The sequence below is a fragment of the Leptidea sinapis genome, chromosome 10 (assembly GCF_905404315.1).
Source record: "Leptidea sinapis chromosome 10, ilLepSina1.1, whole genome shotgun sequence".
NCBI classification, from domain to species: Eukaryota; Metazoa; Arthropoda; class Insecta; order Lepidoptera; family Pieridae; genus Leptidea; species Leptidea sinapis.
In genome coordinates, this window is record NC_066274.1 from 12,376,778 (window position 1) to 12,391,095 (window position 14,318).

The following is a 14,318-nucleotide window of genomic DNA, read 5'->3' on the forward strand; positions in this document are numbered from 1 at the left end:
TTCCTCGTTGATCAGTTTTTTGGACTAGCTGTGTCGTTGTTTACCTAAAGTAAATAGTTTCACTTTAATAAATAACAACACTTACATTAAACACTGACAAAAACAAACAAACTAGCGTGGAGCACTGGCACAAATGAGTAATAGTCTATACACTACACGGTCAGCTGCTGCAAACTATAGGCGCCGCCCGACCGTCACGCGACATGCAACACACAGACGAAAAAGTTTGAGACGATGTAATAAAAGTTTCACTTTAATAAATTTTATTTTCATGTAATTGTATTATTAAGGTTTTATTATAATAAAAAACGATTGAATAATAAAATAACCACAACTTTTTTTGCTAATGATACAAAATCATTCTGCCATGGAATGCAATCCTCATAAAATAATTTATAAATTTTTGTCTTAAGCGTATTTTAGACATATGAAATCCATCTACTTGATTCAACTTGATTTCCATCCTAGGATTGTGTTTCGGCCACAAGGATGTCATGCGTGTGCCAACATGCTAACGATTCAGTCACGAGTCGTATTTTGACGTGAAGACATCATAATTATCTTGTTGTAGGTAATGGCTTTGACTCCCAATTTGTCCAAACTTCAAAAAGTGGGACTTGCTTTAGCAGTTTGATGCTACGCAATTTTAGGGTTAATTTGTTTCAATAAATAAACACTTCAACTTAGGTTCGGGTTGAAATGGACATTTAGTTTAAGAGAAATGCAGATATATTAATTCATTATTATAAAGGAAAAGACCACTTAGAGTCAGCTGCTAAGACACCGATAGCTATCCAATACATTACATTATACATACATATTATATAGCTCGTAGAAAAAAATGTTTATGTTTTATCTCTTATTCCATTAATAAGCATTTATTGTGAAAATGGTCTTAGCGCAACATTCTATTCTCGAATACGTATCTACTCCCTGCCTGCTACAGCGCAATTTTCTTTGTTAGATATTATCCGCACGGCTACACGGATGTAATCTACACTCTCCACAGATGGAATCACGCGCCCACAATCCAAAGACGATGAATCTGTCATATCAATATTTGGATGACATCTGGAGTCTACATGGATGGCATCAAGCAAGGTCACCCCTGATGGGACACTGGATTACATCTGTAAAGAAAAGGCTTAAGATTTGGCCGCATTTGTAATATTTCCATAATTTCGACATAAAGTGTTTGAGTTTATTGTGTTAACTAAAGATCGGCTCCCTTATTCATAAAAGTCTGCTAACTTACTCCTGTTTTTTCTGTCTTCCTGATCGCAACATTCTGATGGAGCATAAAAGTTACGCAAATATGACTTCAGAAAATTATGTAGATCACAACACGCCAGTACTAAGGCTTCCATTATGTGAGGATCTCATTTATTTGGCGTGTAGAAAGTTATGAACAATATATTATATGCCAATCAATGCATTCTCAAGTATCCGCTTCGCTCAAGACATACGATGATTCTTATTGAAGAAAAACTTCTTTACGCACGCTTGACTTTTGGAGTGAGCTTATAAATGTGTGACGAGACCGATAAGACTAGAGTGATCGGGCGAGGCGAACCGAAGATAGAGAGAGAAAAAGAGTTTAGTACGATTCGTATATTGCTGTAGGGGCAAGAAAGCGAGGTGCTAGCACACATTTTCTTTCTCTCTTTCTCTCAGTTACGCTTACAGTGCAAGACTATTGTCTATATCAAACTATAGGAGCGAAAGAGAGCAAGGTGCGCGTACATATTTAGTTGGTATTGAAAGAAATTTAATCTTGGCATAAACTTGGGATAAAATTTACCAAAATATATTATTCTCCAAGATATTAAATGGTTACGATTTGTGATATAACTAGTTATTTTATGACCTAGAATGATTTTACGTTTGTTTTATTTATTTATTTTAAGGAAACATACAGTTTTTAACAAATTATATACATAATTGATAGGTATAATTATTATCGACAATGAGTCGCATACAAGTTAAACAAAATAGTAATTTTCAAGTATAGACAAAACTTTTAACTACTACAACTTTGAAAATTATCTAAAAAGAGTACAATACTTTTTCGTATTCATATCTTTTTACAATTTAGTTTTGATCCAGAAATAAAACAGAAGAAATATCTATGACAAAGCTTGCATCTTTAGTCTATTCATAAATTTGACGCCATCTTGTTTCTGCGTCCACAATTCATATTTCATACCCGCGTTGGCGGAGTTTCCGCAGTTGAGCAAACGTCACCTTTCCTTTGGTGAGCAAGGTGTGTTCACGTGAGGTTGTGTGGTCTCTCGAAATAGGTCACACAATCATCACAATTTCGTGAAATTGTTCTAAAATATAAAAAAAAAAATACAAAATTAATAAAAAACCAAAAAAATAGTAAAATTTTTATAAAATAAACGGGAATCAATCAATTTAAGTTAGTGAGCGTAAGCGTGCAACGTGGTCTAAGGAATGCGATAGGTATCGTAAAGAGAAAGTGAAGTCATAGTTTATCAAGCTAGAAGATTTATGCTTTAAGAACGACCATCTTAACGAATTCACAATGAATCCTGGTCCACCTAATTACCCAATGGCATCTTTGTATGTCGGCGATTTGCATTCAGACATAACCGAGGCCATGTTGTTCGAAAAATTTTCTATCGCTGGTCCCGTCCTCTCAATTCGCGTATGTCGCGATATGATAACGCGTAGGTCTCTTGGATACGCCTATGTTAATTTCCAGCAGCCAGTGGACGGTAAGTAGAACCAAATAACATTTTTTTTATTAAAATATGCATCTGTTCATAATTATTGCAATGTCATTATTAGTATTTTTAAATGTTTTATTATTTCAATATGTCGTAACTATAATTTTTATTACGCAAAACAGTTCTGTATACTATCAAATCATTACTACATTAATAGATGTTGCAATAGCGGCAACGTTGTAAATATCTTACCTAACACAATTTGTACAAATGTTCTAATTATTATGATGAAGTAATACTAATTATTGAGGTTTTTTTGTTAGTTTTTCCAATAGACTTATGTTAATCTTCATATTCTATGTGATCAAGAATAATTTCATTTTGGTCCGTTCTTTTGTTTTAGCTGAAAGAGCTTTGGATTCCATGAATTTTGATATGATTAAAGGTAGACCGATCAGAATAATGTGGTCCCAAAGAGATCCCTCTCTACGCAAGTCAGGTGTGGGTAATGTATTTATCAAAAACCTTGATAAATCTATAGACAACAAGGCTATGTATGACACCTTTAATGCATTTGGTAACATTTTGAGTTGCAAAGTAGCCCAAGATGAAAATGGAGCATCCAAGGGATATGGATTTGTACATTTTGAAACAGAAGAAGCTGCTAATAAATCTATTGAAAAAGTAAATGGAATGCTGTTGAATGGAAAAAAAGTATATGTTGGTAGATTTATTCCCCGCAAAGAACGTGAAAAGGAATTAGGAGAGAAAGCAAAGCTTTTCACTAATGTTTATGTCAAAAACTTTGGGGAAGATTTTTCAGATGAAATGCTCAGAGAAATGTTTGAAAAGTACGGCCATATTACAAGCCACAAAGTTATGTACAAGGAAGATGGATCATCTAGAGGATTTGGTTTTGTTGCTTTTGAAGACCCAGATGCAGCTGAACGAGCATGCATGGAACTTAATGGGAAAGAATTGGTTGAGGGGAAACCATTATATGTTGGGCGTGCTCAGAAAAAAGCTGAGAGACAGAAGGAATTAAAACGTAAATTTGAGCAGTTAAAGTCTGAACGCTTAACTCGTTACCAAGGTGTCAATTTATATGTAAAAAATTTGGATGATACTATAGATGATGAAAGGCTTCGTAAGGAATTTGCTCCATTTGGAACAATAACATCTGCCAAGGTAAGTAATTAATTGTAAGGAATGCAAGTCACTTCGTTCATATCTAGTTAAAGTTATATCTCATTTGTTCTTGTATGGGAGCATTTATTATTAACTAGATGTACAGATTACAACTAAACCCATTGTGAGCATGTAACAATACTTTTCTACTTGTATTAAACCATCTCAAAAACAGGTAAAGTTATTCAAATTGATTTCTATTTTTGATTGATTCATAATTTATTCAATTAGATCAAATAATTACACTTATGGGTGTCTGAAATTAAACATTATTTATTTTACCATTTACCACCACATTAAACTAAATATTTACAGCTTCATCATTTTACAAATTATTTTAACTACTTACAATCTTTGTAAAGTGATGCATCAAAAGTACTCAAGTCACTTGCATGAGTAAAAAATAAAGAAAATGTAAATTTGTTAAAAAAAAAGATTTATTGAGAAATATATCACCATATAGTATTGTAGATGCATGATCACTGCACTATTCATCATTCAGAAAGTAGCAGTTAATATTATTTAAGGATCTTCATATTTTTAAATAGAAAACCCTAACTTGGTTAGTAACTAAACTTTTCTTCTAATAGGTTATGCTGGAAGATGGTCGCAGTAAAGGATTTGGATTTGTCTGTTTTTCATCTCCTGAAGAAGCTACTAAAGCTGTAACAGAAATGAATGGTCGTATTGTAGGAACAAAACCTCTCTATGTAGCTTTAGCTCAACGTAAAGAGGATAGGAAAGCTCATCTGACTTCACAGTATATGCAACGTATGGCAAGCATGAGGATGCAACAAATGGGACAAATTTTCCAACCTGGTAGTGCCGGAGGCTATTTTGTTCCAACAATTCCACCAGCTCAGAGGTTCTATGGCCCAGCGCAAATGACTCAAATCAGACCATCTCCCCGTTGGACTCAACCACCAGTAAGACCAGCAACTCAAACTGCAGCTTCAGCATATCCTAACATGCAAGCTCCATTCCGTCCTGCACCTCGTGGTCCAGCGCAAAACACCCTTCGTGCATCATTAGGGGCTAGGCCCATAACAGGCCAGCAAGGAGTTCCTGCAACTTCATCTATTCGCGCTCCTTTGGTTACTAGTGGACGTCCTGCAGGATATAAATACACTGCTAATATGCGTAACCCGCCAGCTCCGCAACCAGCTGTACATATCCAAGGCCAAGAACCTCTGACAGCAACAATGTTGGCAGCTGCTCCATTGCAAGAGCAGAAGCAAATGTTGGGTGAGCGCCTGTTCCCATTGATTCAAAGGATGCACCCTGACTTAGCTGGTAAAATTACTGGCATGTTACTTGAAATTGACAATTCTGAACTTCTTCACATGTTAGAACATGGAGAATCATTGAAAGCAAAGGTGGATGAGGCAGTTGCTGTTTTGCAAGCTCACCAAGCTAAGCAGCAAGCTACAAAGAAGGAGTAGGTAGTGAACAATTTTATTCTCATGAGGTTATGAGAATAAAGGTGTTGCTCGTTTAGTGAGCTATTTTGTTTTTTCTTTTTTCTGTGCTTTTTACATTAAGATAATGTAAGGAGTCCCGGTCATAAAAAATAATAAATAAAAATTGTAAAACAAAAAAAGTGGAGTGCACTATTCCAACTATATATATATACTTTTATGATAACTTTTTGGTGTGCACATCTGCAAAAAAAACATTGCAACTCAACATTTCATAATGTATACCTATATATATATTTAGATACTATGAAGTAACATTTATATATCTTATAAATAGGGCATTATGTTATTTACTGGGCACTTGAGTTTCTACTTTCCATGAGAGGTTTTATTTTATTTCAATGTCTTTACTTTTTTCTAATGGAGTTGGCTTTCGTTCTTGCAATGTGTTTTTTTTCCTAGTCAGATACTATTGGATATTTATCTACCATGTATTGAACACATGGTCGCCAATATGTCTGACTATTTATCATAATATGTTGTTACATAATATATTCTATGAAATAAAAATTATGTGTTTCATTTGCTTGCTTTTAGTAGGACATGCTTCATATTTTACTATAAGTTCAATGTTTTTGATTTCTCTGTAATAGTGATTGACTTAATAACATAATGTAAAAACTACACATACATAATTTTTTGCCAGCCCTTCAAAAGGAGGGCATATTTTACTAAAAGTTCAATGTTTTTGATTTCTCTGTAATAGTGATTGACTTAATAACATAATGTCAAAACTACACATACATAATTTATTGCCAGCCCTTCAAAAGGAGCTGGATTCTACAAAAAGGTGAAAGTTACTTCCAGTTCCTATTAAGGATAATAGGTGTAGATGGTAAATCGATATTTGGTATACCATATCTAATTGGCTGGGAATGTTAGAAGCTCTTTAAGATGTACTCATCTTGATTAATTAATGATACATATCCCATATCTTAACGCTTCATTATTTGTGATAATACAAAAACTAGTGTTGAAGAATGCCACTAGAAAACCTTCTAGTGGCATTTAGCGTAATAACCATTACGCTAATTTGACCGTAAAAGTTGCAGGGAGGCTTCCAGAAGTAAAAAAATATCGCACCATAGCTTCTCATTTTTTTTATGGAAAAGCAGGACAAACGAGCATACGGGTCACCTGGTGTTAAGTGATCACCGCCGCCTACATTCTCTTGGAATACCTGAGGAATCACAAGAGCGTTGCGGGCCTTTTTGTTGGACGGTGTACGCGCTTTTTTTGAAGGTATCCATGTCGTATCGTCCGGGAAACACCGCACAAGGAAGTTCATTCCACAGTTTTGTAAAGAATTAGAGAAAAGGTTAATTCGTTTTTATAGGCGAGGATGGCAAACAAATCGATCATCTGATGGTAAGTGATCAACACGCCCATATTCTCTTGCAACACCACAAAAGCGTTCCTAGCCTTTTTGAATTGTTTTTTTTTTATCGTCATGGAATAACCGCAATATCCTACGATAATTTCAAAGTTTACTTGAATGTAGTGATAAGTTCCATGTACCAACCACGTACGGCTACACTGCATACAGTTTAGCTGTACGTGAAAGAAAGTTCTTTGAAAACCGCACTGGTGAAACGCCACGCGGCCAAATTATGAGGATGCAAGTTTATGGCGTAGTGTCGGTAGAATTGGCGAAAGGGATCAGCCAATGCGGCAGAAGATAGACAAAGTCAAGAATGAAGTCGAGTACCGGTGATAGGTACTACAAAAATGTTTTTACGTTAAATTGGAAAAATGGTCCTTTTACCTGATTCCACGGTATTGTCTAGACTGGATAATAATAAGTGATAATGACATGTGGCCCTGGTGGACGATTTTACGAGAGACCTGTAATTTCGACTTGTCGAGTAGGTATCTACCTCCTGACAGTAGAATATATAAAAGCAACAGTATAGCAGATGGTACCCATCCTTGGAGTGCACAACGATCATGGGGTTAAGCTTGGTCTGAGCAACAACGACAACGCCCCGATTTCGAGCGAAATCTCGAGACACCCAATTACCTATTTGGTAAAAGTTTCTGGACAAGCACCTTGTGCCATGACATCTAAATAAAGCCTTCGAAATATCTAGACTAACAGCACTTGCTTTCGATACCCGCCGCTTATCTATTCGTTAGGAATAATTCTATACCAGAAGATCGTCAGCCGTTCCACCGTAGGTACCTACTGTGAAAGTCGTACAGCCGGTCGTTTATCGACTAGTGACCTGCAAGGCTGCAACCTATATTAAGGGCTTTCGGTTTATAATTCTCTACAATTTTTTGGAAAGCAGGAGTTTTATAGCAATAGGCCTAAAGTTAGCAGGATCCGACGGGAAGGGCTGATTTCCATGAGTTCGGGACTGCCTGTACAACTGGATCGTCGGTATCTTTTCCTGTCCCGAGGCTGCACATTGCAATGTTATATTTGGATTATTTTTTAAGAGTATTATATCTTAAGGGTGGTCCATTAATAAATTTTATGCTAGACTACCGACCCTACAAGGAGAGTATTAGTTTGTGAATGTATAGGTTCCTATTTCCCTTCATAACTATCATGATATGTATAAATTTAGAGTATCGAGATTCACGTATTCACGCAATTACCTATTTGCTAATCATTGTGTTACTATTAAGTATCTACCTACATACATCTATATACCTACTTAATTCCATGTACAGAATGAATTTGAAATATCTATTAGGCCAGTAAAGATGTAAATTATCTTAAGTTATAGGTTATACTCGGCGTAACCGAATCTCTTACCAGTAGATCAGTAATTAAGTAGTAAGTAACCATTATTAACACGCCACAAGTTAGGATATCATCCTCACCATCTGGATGTGTGGCGGTCCTCCACAGTGCGGTTTTCAAGGAGCTTTCTTCCACGTACTACAAAGCTGTGGAATGAGCTTCCTTGTGCGGTGTTTCAGGGACGATACGACATGGGTACCTTCAAAAAAAGCGCGTACACCTTCCTTAAAGACCGGCAACGCTCCTGTGATTCCTCTGGTGTTGCAAGAGATTGTGGGCGGCGGTGATCACTTAACAACAGGTGACCCGTACGCTCGTTTGTCCTCCTATTCCATAAAAAAAAATATATATCACTATCAATTATAATTATCATTAAAATCTGTCTGCACAACTCTGTTCGTTATATACAGACATACAGTTAACATAAAAAAAAACATACAGTCACAAAAATTTAAAATCCTCCGGTAAGTGTGCGATTTCTCCACAGTGTTGTTTTCAAGGAGCTTCCTGCCACGTACATTTTTAGAATGAGCTTTCTTGCGTTGAGTGTTGGACGAGTTACCAGGACGATACGACTAGGGTAGGTAAAAAGACAGCGCGTGAGCACAGAACACTATTAGGTACTCTAACGATAACGAGCCGTATGCTCGTTTATCCTCCTCTTCCAAAAGAGGTTTTTAGGAAATGTTTCCCAAAAAAAATCTATGTTTATTTATTTATTCCTTTACTATATAAACTATGTTTAAATATAGTTAAACTTACGATATGAAAAATAGAAATATTGAATCTTATTACACAGTACTTTTGCTATATTGCTTACATAGTTTTAGACGATTAGGTCGAAAGTACCATCTTCCTGCTTAAAGTAGTTTTACTATTTTAGGGATTTTTTTATGACAGTAGGTCCTTACCTACTGTCATAAAAAATCCTTAGTTTAGTACTAAGGTTTTTTTTTCATGGAATAGGAGGACAAACGTGGTGTTAAGTGATCACCGCCGCCCACACTCTCCTGCAACACCAGAGGAATTACAAGAGCGTTGCCGGCCTTTAAGAAAGGTGTACGCGCTTTTCTTGAAGGTACCCATGTCGTATCGTCCCGGAAACACCGCACAAGGAAGCTCATTCCACAGCTTCGTGGTACGGGGAAGAAAGCTCCTTGAAAACCGCACTGTGGAGGACCGCCACACATCCGGATTACTACTACTTAGTACCTTTACTAGACGAGCAGGACGTTTAGCTGATGGTAATTGTTACGCACTGCCCATAACATTGCAGTGCCACTCAGGATTCTTGAGAAACTGAAAAATTCTTGACGGCTCTTCAACTGCGCTCGTCACCTTGAGACTTAAGATGTTAAGTCTTATTTGCCCAGTAATTTCACTAGCTACGGCGCCCTTCAGACCGAAACACATTTTTTTTTTTATGGAATAGGACGACAAACGAGCGTACGGGTCACCTGGTGTTAAGTGATCACCGCCGCCCACCCTCTCTTGCAACACCAGAGGAATCAGAAGAGCGTTGCCAGCCTTTAAGGAAGGTGTACGCGCTTTTCTTGAAGGTACCCATGTCGTATCGTCCCGGAAACACCGCACAAGGAAGCTCATTCCACAGCTTCGTAGTACGAGGCAGAAAGCTCCTTGAAAACCGCACTGTGGAGGACTGCTACACATCCAGGTGGTGGGGATGATATCGTAACTTGTGGCGTGTCGTGCGAAGGTGAAATTCGGCGGCAGGAATCAGGTTGAACAGCTCTTCGGAACACTCCCCGTGATAAATGCGGTAGAAGACACACAATGAAGCGACGTCTCTACGCAACGCCAGTTTCTTCAAAGCCAATTTGGCTTTGCCCTCCAGATGGCCACGGAATTGGCAATCGCTCGAGATTTCGAGACCCAGTATTCCGATACTAGGCGAGGCTTTAAGAAGTAAGTAAGTAAGTTTCTCGAAGAGCGGTGATACGGCAAATGGGGTTTTTTTAGTGGTAAACGCGCAAACTTGGGTCTTCTGGGGCTTAAATGACCTGCATGGCCCGTGTATACGGCATCACCAGTGCTGTCCTCTGCATAGCAATGTATGTTGGCGGTGTCCAACATATCATTGATATGCAGCAGAAACAGCGTGGGAGATAGCACACAGCCTTGGGGCACTACAGCGTTCACTGGCTTGGGATTCAAGCAATAATCGTCGACAACGACCTGTATGCTGCGCCCAGTGAGGAAGCTGGAGGAACTGTCTCCTTTTTTTGGGATCGGATGGACAAGGGCTGACTTCCATGAATCAGGGACTACACCTTTTGAATAAGAGTGGAATAAACGCGTTAGCACCGGCGTCAACTCAGGGGCACACATTCTAAGCACGATTTGAGATTACACATTATTATTACTAATGTTTACACATTACTGCTTCACGGCAGAAAAAGGCGCCGTTGCAGTACCCAATATCTAGCGGGCATCCTGTGCAAAGGAGCCTCCCACTGGTGCAGAAAAAAAGGGCTCCCTTGTGGTACCCATAATCTAGTCGGCATCCTGAGTTAAGGAGTCTCGAACTGGTGAACTTGTAAAATACTTACCTAACATAGAGAAGTACCGGTAGCCATTTTGACTTTATCAGTTTTATGTTACCAAATGATACATTTTTTATTTGTTAATGAAATTATCAAATTGACTGTATGTAAAGTAAGTACCCATAAATTGTTGAATGTCATTCCTCATGCATTCCAATATAGATACTGATTTGTTTTAATAATTTTAAATTATAGGAGGTTTATGTTTCTGTAATTAGTATAATTATTACTTGATGCCATTTGATTGAAATTGTAGCCAACTGCAGCTATAATTGGGTATTGTGCTTAATAACACAATTCAATTTTTATTTAATGGTCATTTAGAAAAGGTCATAATTTATTTTCGAAAAAAAAAAAACTATATTTATAATCATACTATATTAATATGTTCAACTGAGATAATATATATCTAGATAGAGTGTTTTGCTGCTAGACAATGGATGAAAACAGGCCAATATTATTACTACAAGTTGCATCTTACATTCCCGATTTAAATGTCCTGTGTGTGTGTTAGTGTACATGCATTGCTCAAAATAAAGGTTAACTGTCAACCTCAGTTTTTTTGACGGTTTCACATTCTATCTAGACCTATTAATAATCTAAGATGGTCAACATATATGTACCTATTTTCAAACTCAAATTCTAAGATAAACTTCATCCTTTTGTTACTGAGACCAATAGAAAATAAAATATCAACTCAATTGAGATTTATTTATATAAATTTACATTACAAAGATTATGCAGTTTATTAACATTATAAATAATAAAAAAATACTGCATTATTTTACATGGACTGAGCCCTTGTTACATTTTGTGTTTGTTTTACATAATAGGATCTATACTGACACTGAACAGTTTATTAAGTATTAATTAATACAACTGTATAGATTTACTTTTATACCTACCTATCTTTATGAATTAAATAATATTTAAATGCCTACTTGTATTTTATCAAATTGCTTCTTTTGTAGATAACATTAAAACACACAGCAATTAGATTAAAGTTAAACTATATTTCCAACCTATAAAACACTACACAAATTTAAAAAAGCCTTTGCTAACTAAAAAAATACATAAAATACATTGCATATATGCAGATTGATAAAAATAAAATATGCAGTAATTATTGAAGCACCAAGCCAATCCTGTTTGGTGCAACACTTGGACACCTCCAATTATAGAGATAGTACTGTAAGTTGCCATCACCAATACCAAACTTCAGAGGCTCCAAAAACTCTTTATTATCCATTAAATCTAATGCATTAAAAACATCAAATCCTGAATTTTTGGCTGTTATCAATGCATCTTGCATCAAGTCCACCCAAGGTGTCTTTGTAGATACATTGTAGAATGAGTATGCAGCTTTAAGCATTTTGTGAGTAGGGTGATAAACAACAGTGGATGGGAGAGTATAGTAGCTAACAAAATCTGTGATTGTACCATTGGAGGCCTCGACCACAAAACTGTCTATGATACCAGCCTGTGGTATAAACCAATGTTTGAATTCTTCCTCAGAAAAAATTGGGGATAAGTCAAACTTTGATAAGTAATCATTTAATAATTTAACAACTTTTTCACTATCTTTCATTTCCAATTTTCTAAATCCAGTTGTTTTTGGTAAGTCTGGTAGTTTATAAAGTTTTAAAGTTCTTTGCATGGTCATGTTTCTAGATAAGTGGCTAAATTTAATATCAATCAACTTCTTTGGATTTAATGATCTATGCCAGTACCTACATGTTGCAATTGGCTTTGGCAGCACAATACCTGCAGTATACACACCTTGAAATATGCCTGTTAAATTAACTCTACGCGTAATTTCCCGGATCAAAACAGGTGCTACCCTTTTAGCACGCAGTTTCTTGTGCACACATAAAAAATTAATTTCCACTACTTCTTGTGAGCGATCAAAAATTTTTACCTGAGCTGGAATAGCTGAAATAAAGCCAACTAAACGACCTGATTTTATGACCCTGACACCACAATGCCAGTCCATTCTCCAACCTGGAGGCTGCAGTGCCCATTTCAAAAATTCTGTTTGGTAATCAAACCGAAACATACAGTCATCATCTTCAACATAATTTTCATTTAATAGTGTATAAAGCTCTTTTAATATGAGGGGCTCATTCAAATTCAGAGTGTCCCACTGAAAGCCATCAGGAAGTGTGTATGGCTCTTGTCTTAAGTCTTCAGGAGCCTTTGGGGGCTCAATTGGTTCATTAGAAATTATCTTTTCATCCAATTTAGGAACTGGTTGAGTTGACCAAAACTGATAAGATTTATGTAATGCTTCTTCTGTTGTTTTAGCAGGTTTTTGTTGCATATTTAATACCTCCATTGCCATTTTTAAATCTTTAATTGATATATTTTGTTGCAAATCAACTGAGTTTGTAATAGACTCGACACCATCATTTTGGGCCTGTCCTTGTTGATCCCCATTGCCTTCGTTCACACCAAAACGTATTTTCTGGTTCTTTGTTTTCTTTTGCGAATTATTCTTATCGACAATTATTGTCTGATTGTCATTGGGTTGGTCTGCCTTGTCTACCATTGCTACTGAATTTTTTTAACACTTAAGTTTAAATATTTATGTAGTAACGGTAACTTGAAAAAAGAACTTGGGTATGTAAAAATGTCTAGGGTACTCTTGGGCCTAACCCAAAAGCGAAAAATTAACTAATTAATTAATTATACAGAAATTTAATATTCTCAACTCTCATCGAGTCATCGGTATCACCATCAACCATAGAATATATTTATATTTTAACTTGAGGGGTATGCCACTGAGTAGCGCAAAGAGTATTCCCAGAGAAGACATTCATAAATTCTAATTCTATACTTATCTATTGCCAAAAAAAGAAAAAGAAACTATACTTACGCGAGTATAAAAAGTTTATGGTGACTGCTGAGTTAATTAAAGATGGTGAGTGATTAAAAAAAAATCTCAAATTTCATGATTTACGCGAGAAATTTAAAAAAAAAAATACTCCAAGAGATTAACTCTTGAATCCACACATAAATAAAGGTATTATGGGAGCATTATACAACGTGTTACAAAATAGCCCCTAAAAAGTATAATTAACTATCAAAGCCAAAATTTTTGTCAACCCTTAGTAAGCTTCATGTCAGGGAACCAGATTATTAAACAGAAACGCCTATGTCCCCATTTTACCTTATAACTGTCTACTTTAATAGTTTTTCTATTTTTCAATGTAAATGTTTGCTATCTCACCACAAGGATGTCATAATACTCAAGTACTGGCTTCAAAAAATGACAAGTTGGAAAAAATGGTTATGTTAAGGGTAGAGTGTATTTACTCCGATTGCCCAACGGTTGCCGAGATGTAACAGCATGTCGGATCCGGTTTAGTATCAATAACACCGACGATGGTACGAAAGGCCACACAAGCCTTATCCCGACGAGCGAGGTTGTGTATTGAGCAAGGCAGAGCACACTTTGAGCCGTTTCTGTAAATTTGACGTTTATTATGAAAACGTAAGAGTTAGTTTAGGTAGTGTCGTTAGGTCTTTTAAATTTTTTGTCGTTCTGCGAATTAGGTAGAAATGTAAGTACATTCTGCCTAGTTTACTCTTTAATTTTACTGAAACAGGGTTTCCACATTAGTGAAAATATAAATTTATTTTT

The 14,318-nt window shown here is 36.3% G+C and overlaps 2 protein-coding genes across 2 annotated transcripts; one reads left to right on the forward strand and one right to left on the reverse strand.

Moving 5' to 3' along the window:
- The first annotated feature begins 2,219 nt into the window (after window positions 1-2,219).
- On the forward strand, window positions 2,220-5,869 carry LOC126966446 (polyadenylate-binding protein 1). The gene is made up of 3 exons (XM_050810488.1): window positions 2,220-2,741; window positions 3,097-3,881; window positions 4,472-5,869. Exons 1-3 carry the CDS (start codon window positions 2,549-2,551, stop codon window positions 5,321-5,323), a joined length of 1,830 nt encoding a protein of 609 aa, XP_050666445.1. The 5' UTR covers window positions 2,220-2,548; the 3' UTR covers window positions 5,324-5,869.
- Window positions 5,870-11,038: 5,169 nt separating this feature from the next.
- On the reverse strand, window positions 11,039-13,431 carry LOC126966447 (glycylpeptide N-tetradecanoyltransferase 2). Its single transcript, XM_050810489.1, has one exon. The coding sequence runs from the start codon at window positions 13,221-13,223 to the stop codon at window positions 11,799-11,801; it is 1,425 nt and encodes a 474-aa protein (XP_050666446.1). The 5' UTR covers window positions 13,224-13,431; the 3' UTR covers window positions 11,039-11,798.
- Between the last annotated feature and the right edge of the window lie 887 nt (window positions 13,432-14,318).

What these genes read in the sequence shown, in the direction of transcription:
- LOC126966447 (XM_050810489.1), bottom strand. Translation starts at nt 13,223, where the DNA reads ATGGTAGACAAGGCAGACCAACCCAATGACAATCAGACAATAATTGTC.
- LOC126966446 (XM_050810488.1), top strand. Translation starts at nt 2,549, where the DNA reads ATGAATCCTGGTCCACCTAATTACCCAATGGCATCTTTGTATGTCGGC. An exon ending in TTTCCAGCAGCCAGTGGACG is followed by an intron (nt 2,742 to 3,096) that starts GTAAGTAGAACC and finishes CTTTTGTTTTAG; the next exon opens with CTGAAAGAGCTTTGGATTCC. An exon ending in GAACAATAACATCTGCCAAG is followed by an intron (nt 3,882 to 4,471) that starts GTAAGTAATTAA and finishes TTCTTCTAATAG; the next exon opens with GTTATGCTGGAAGATGGTCG.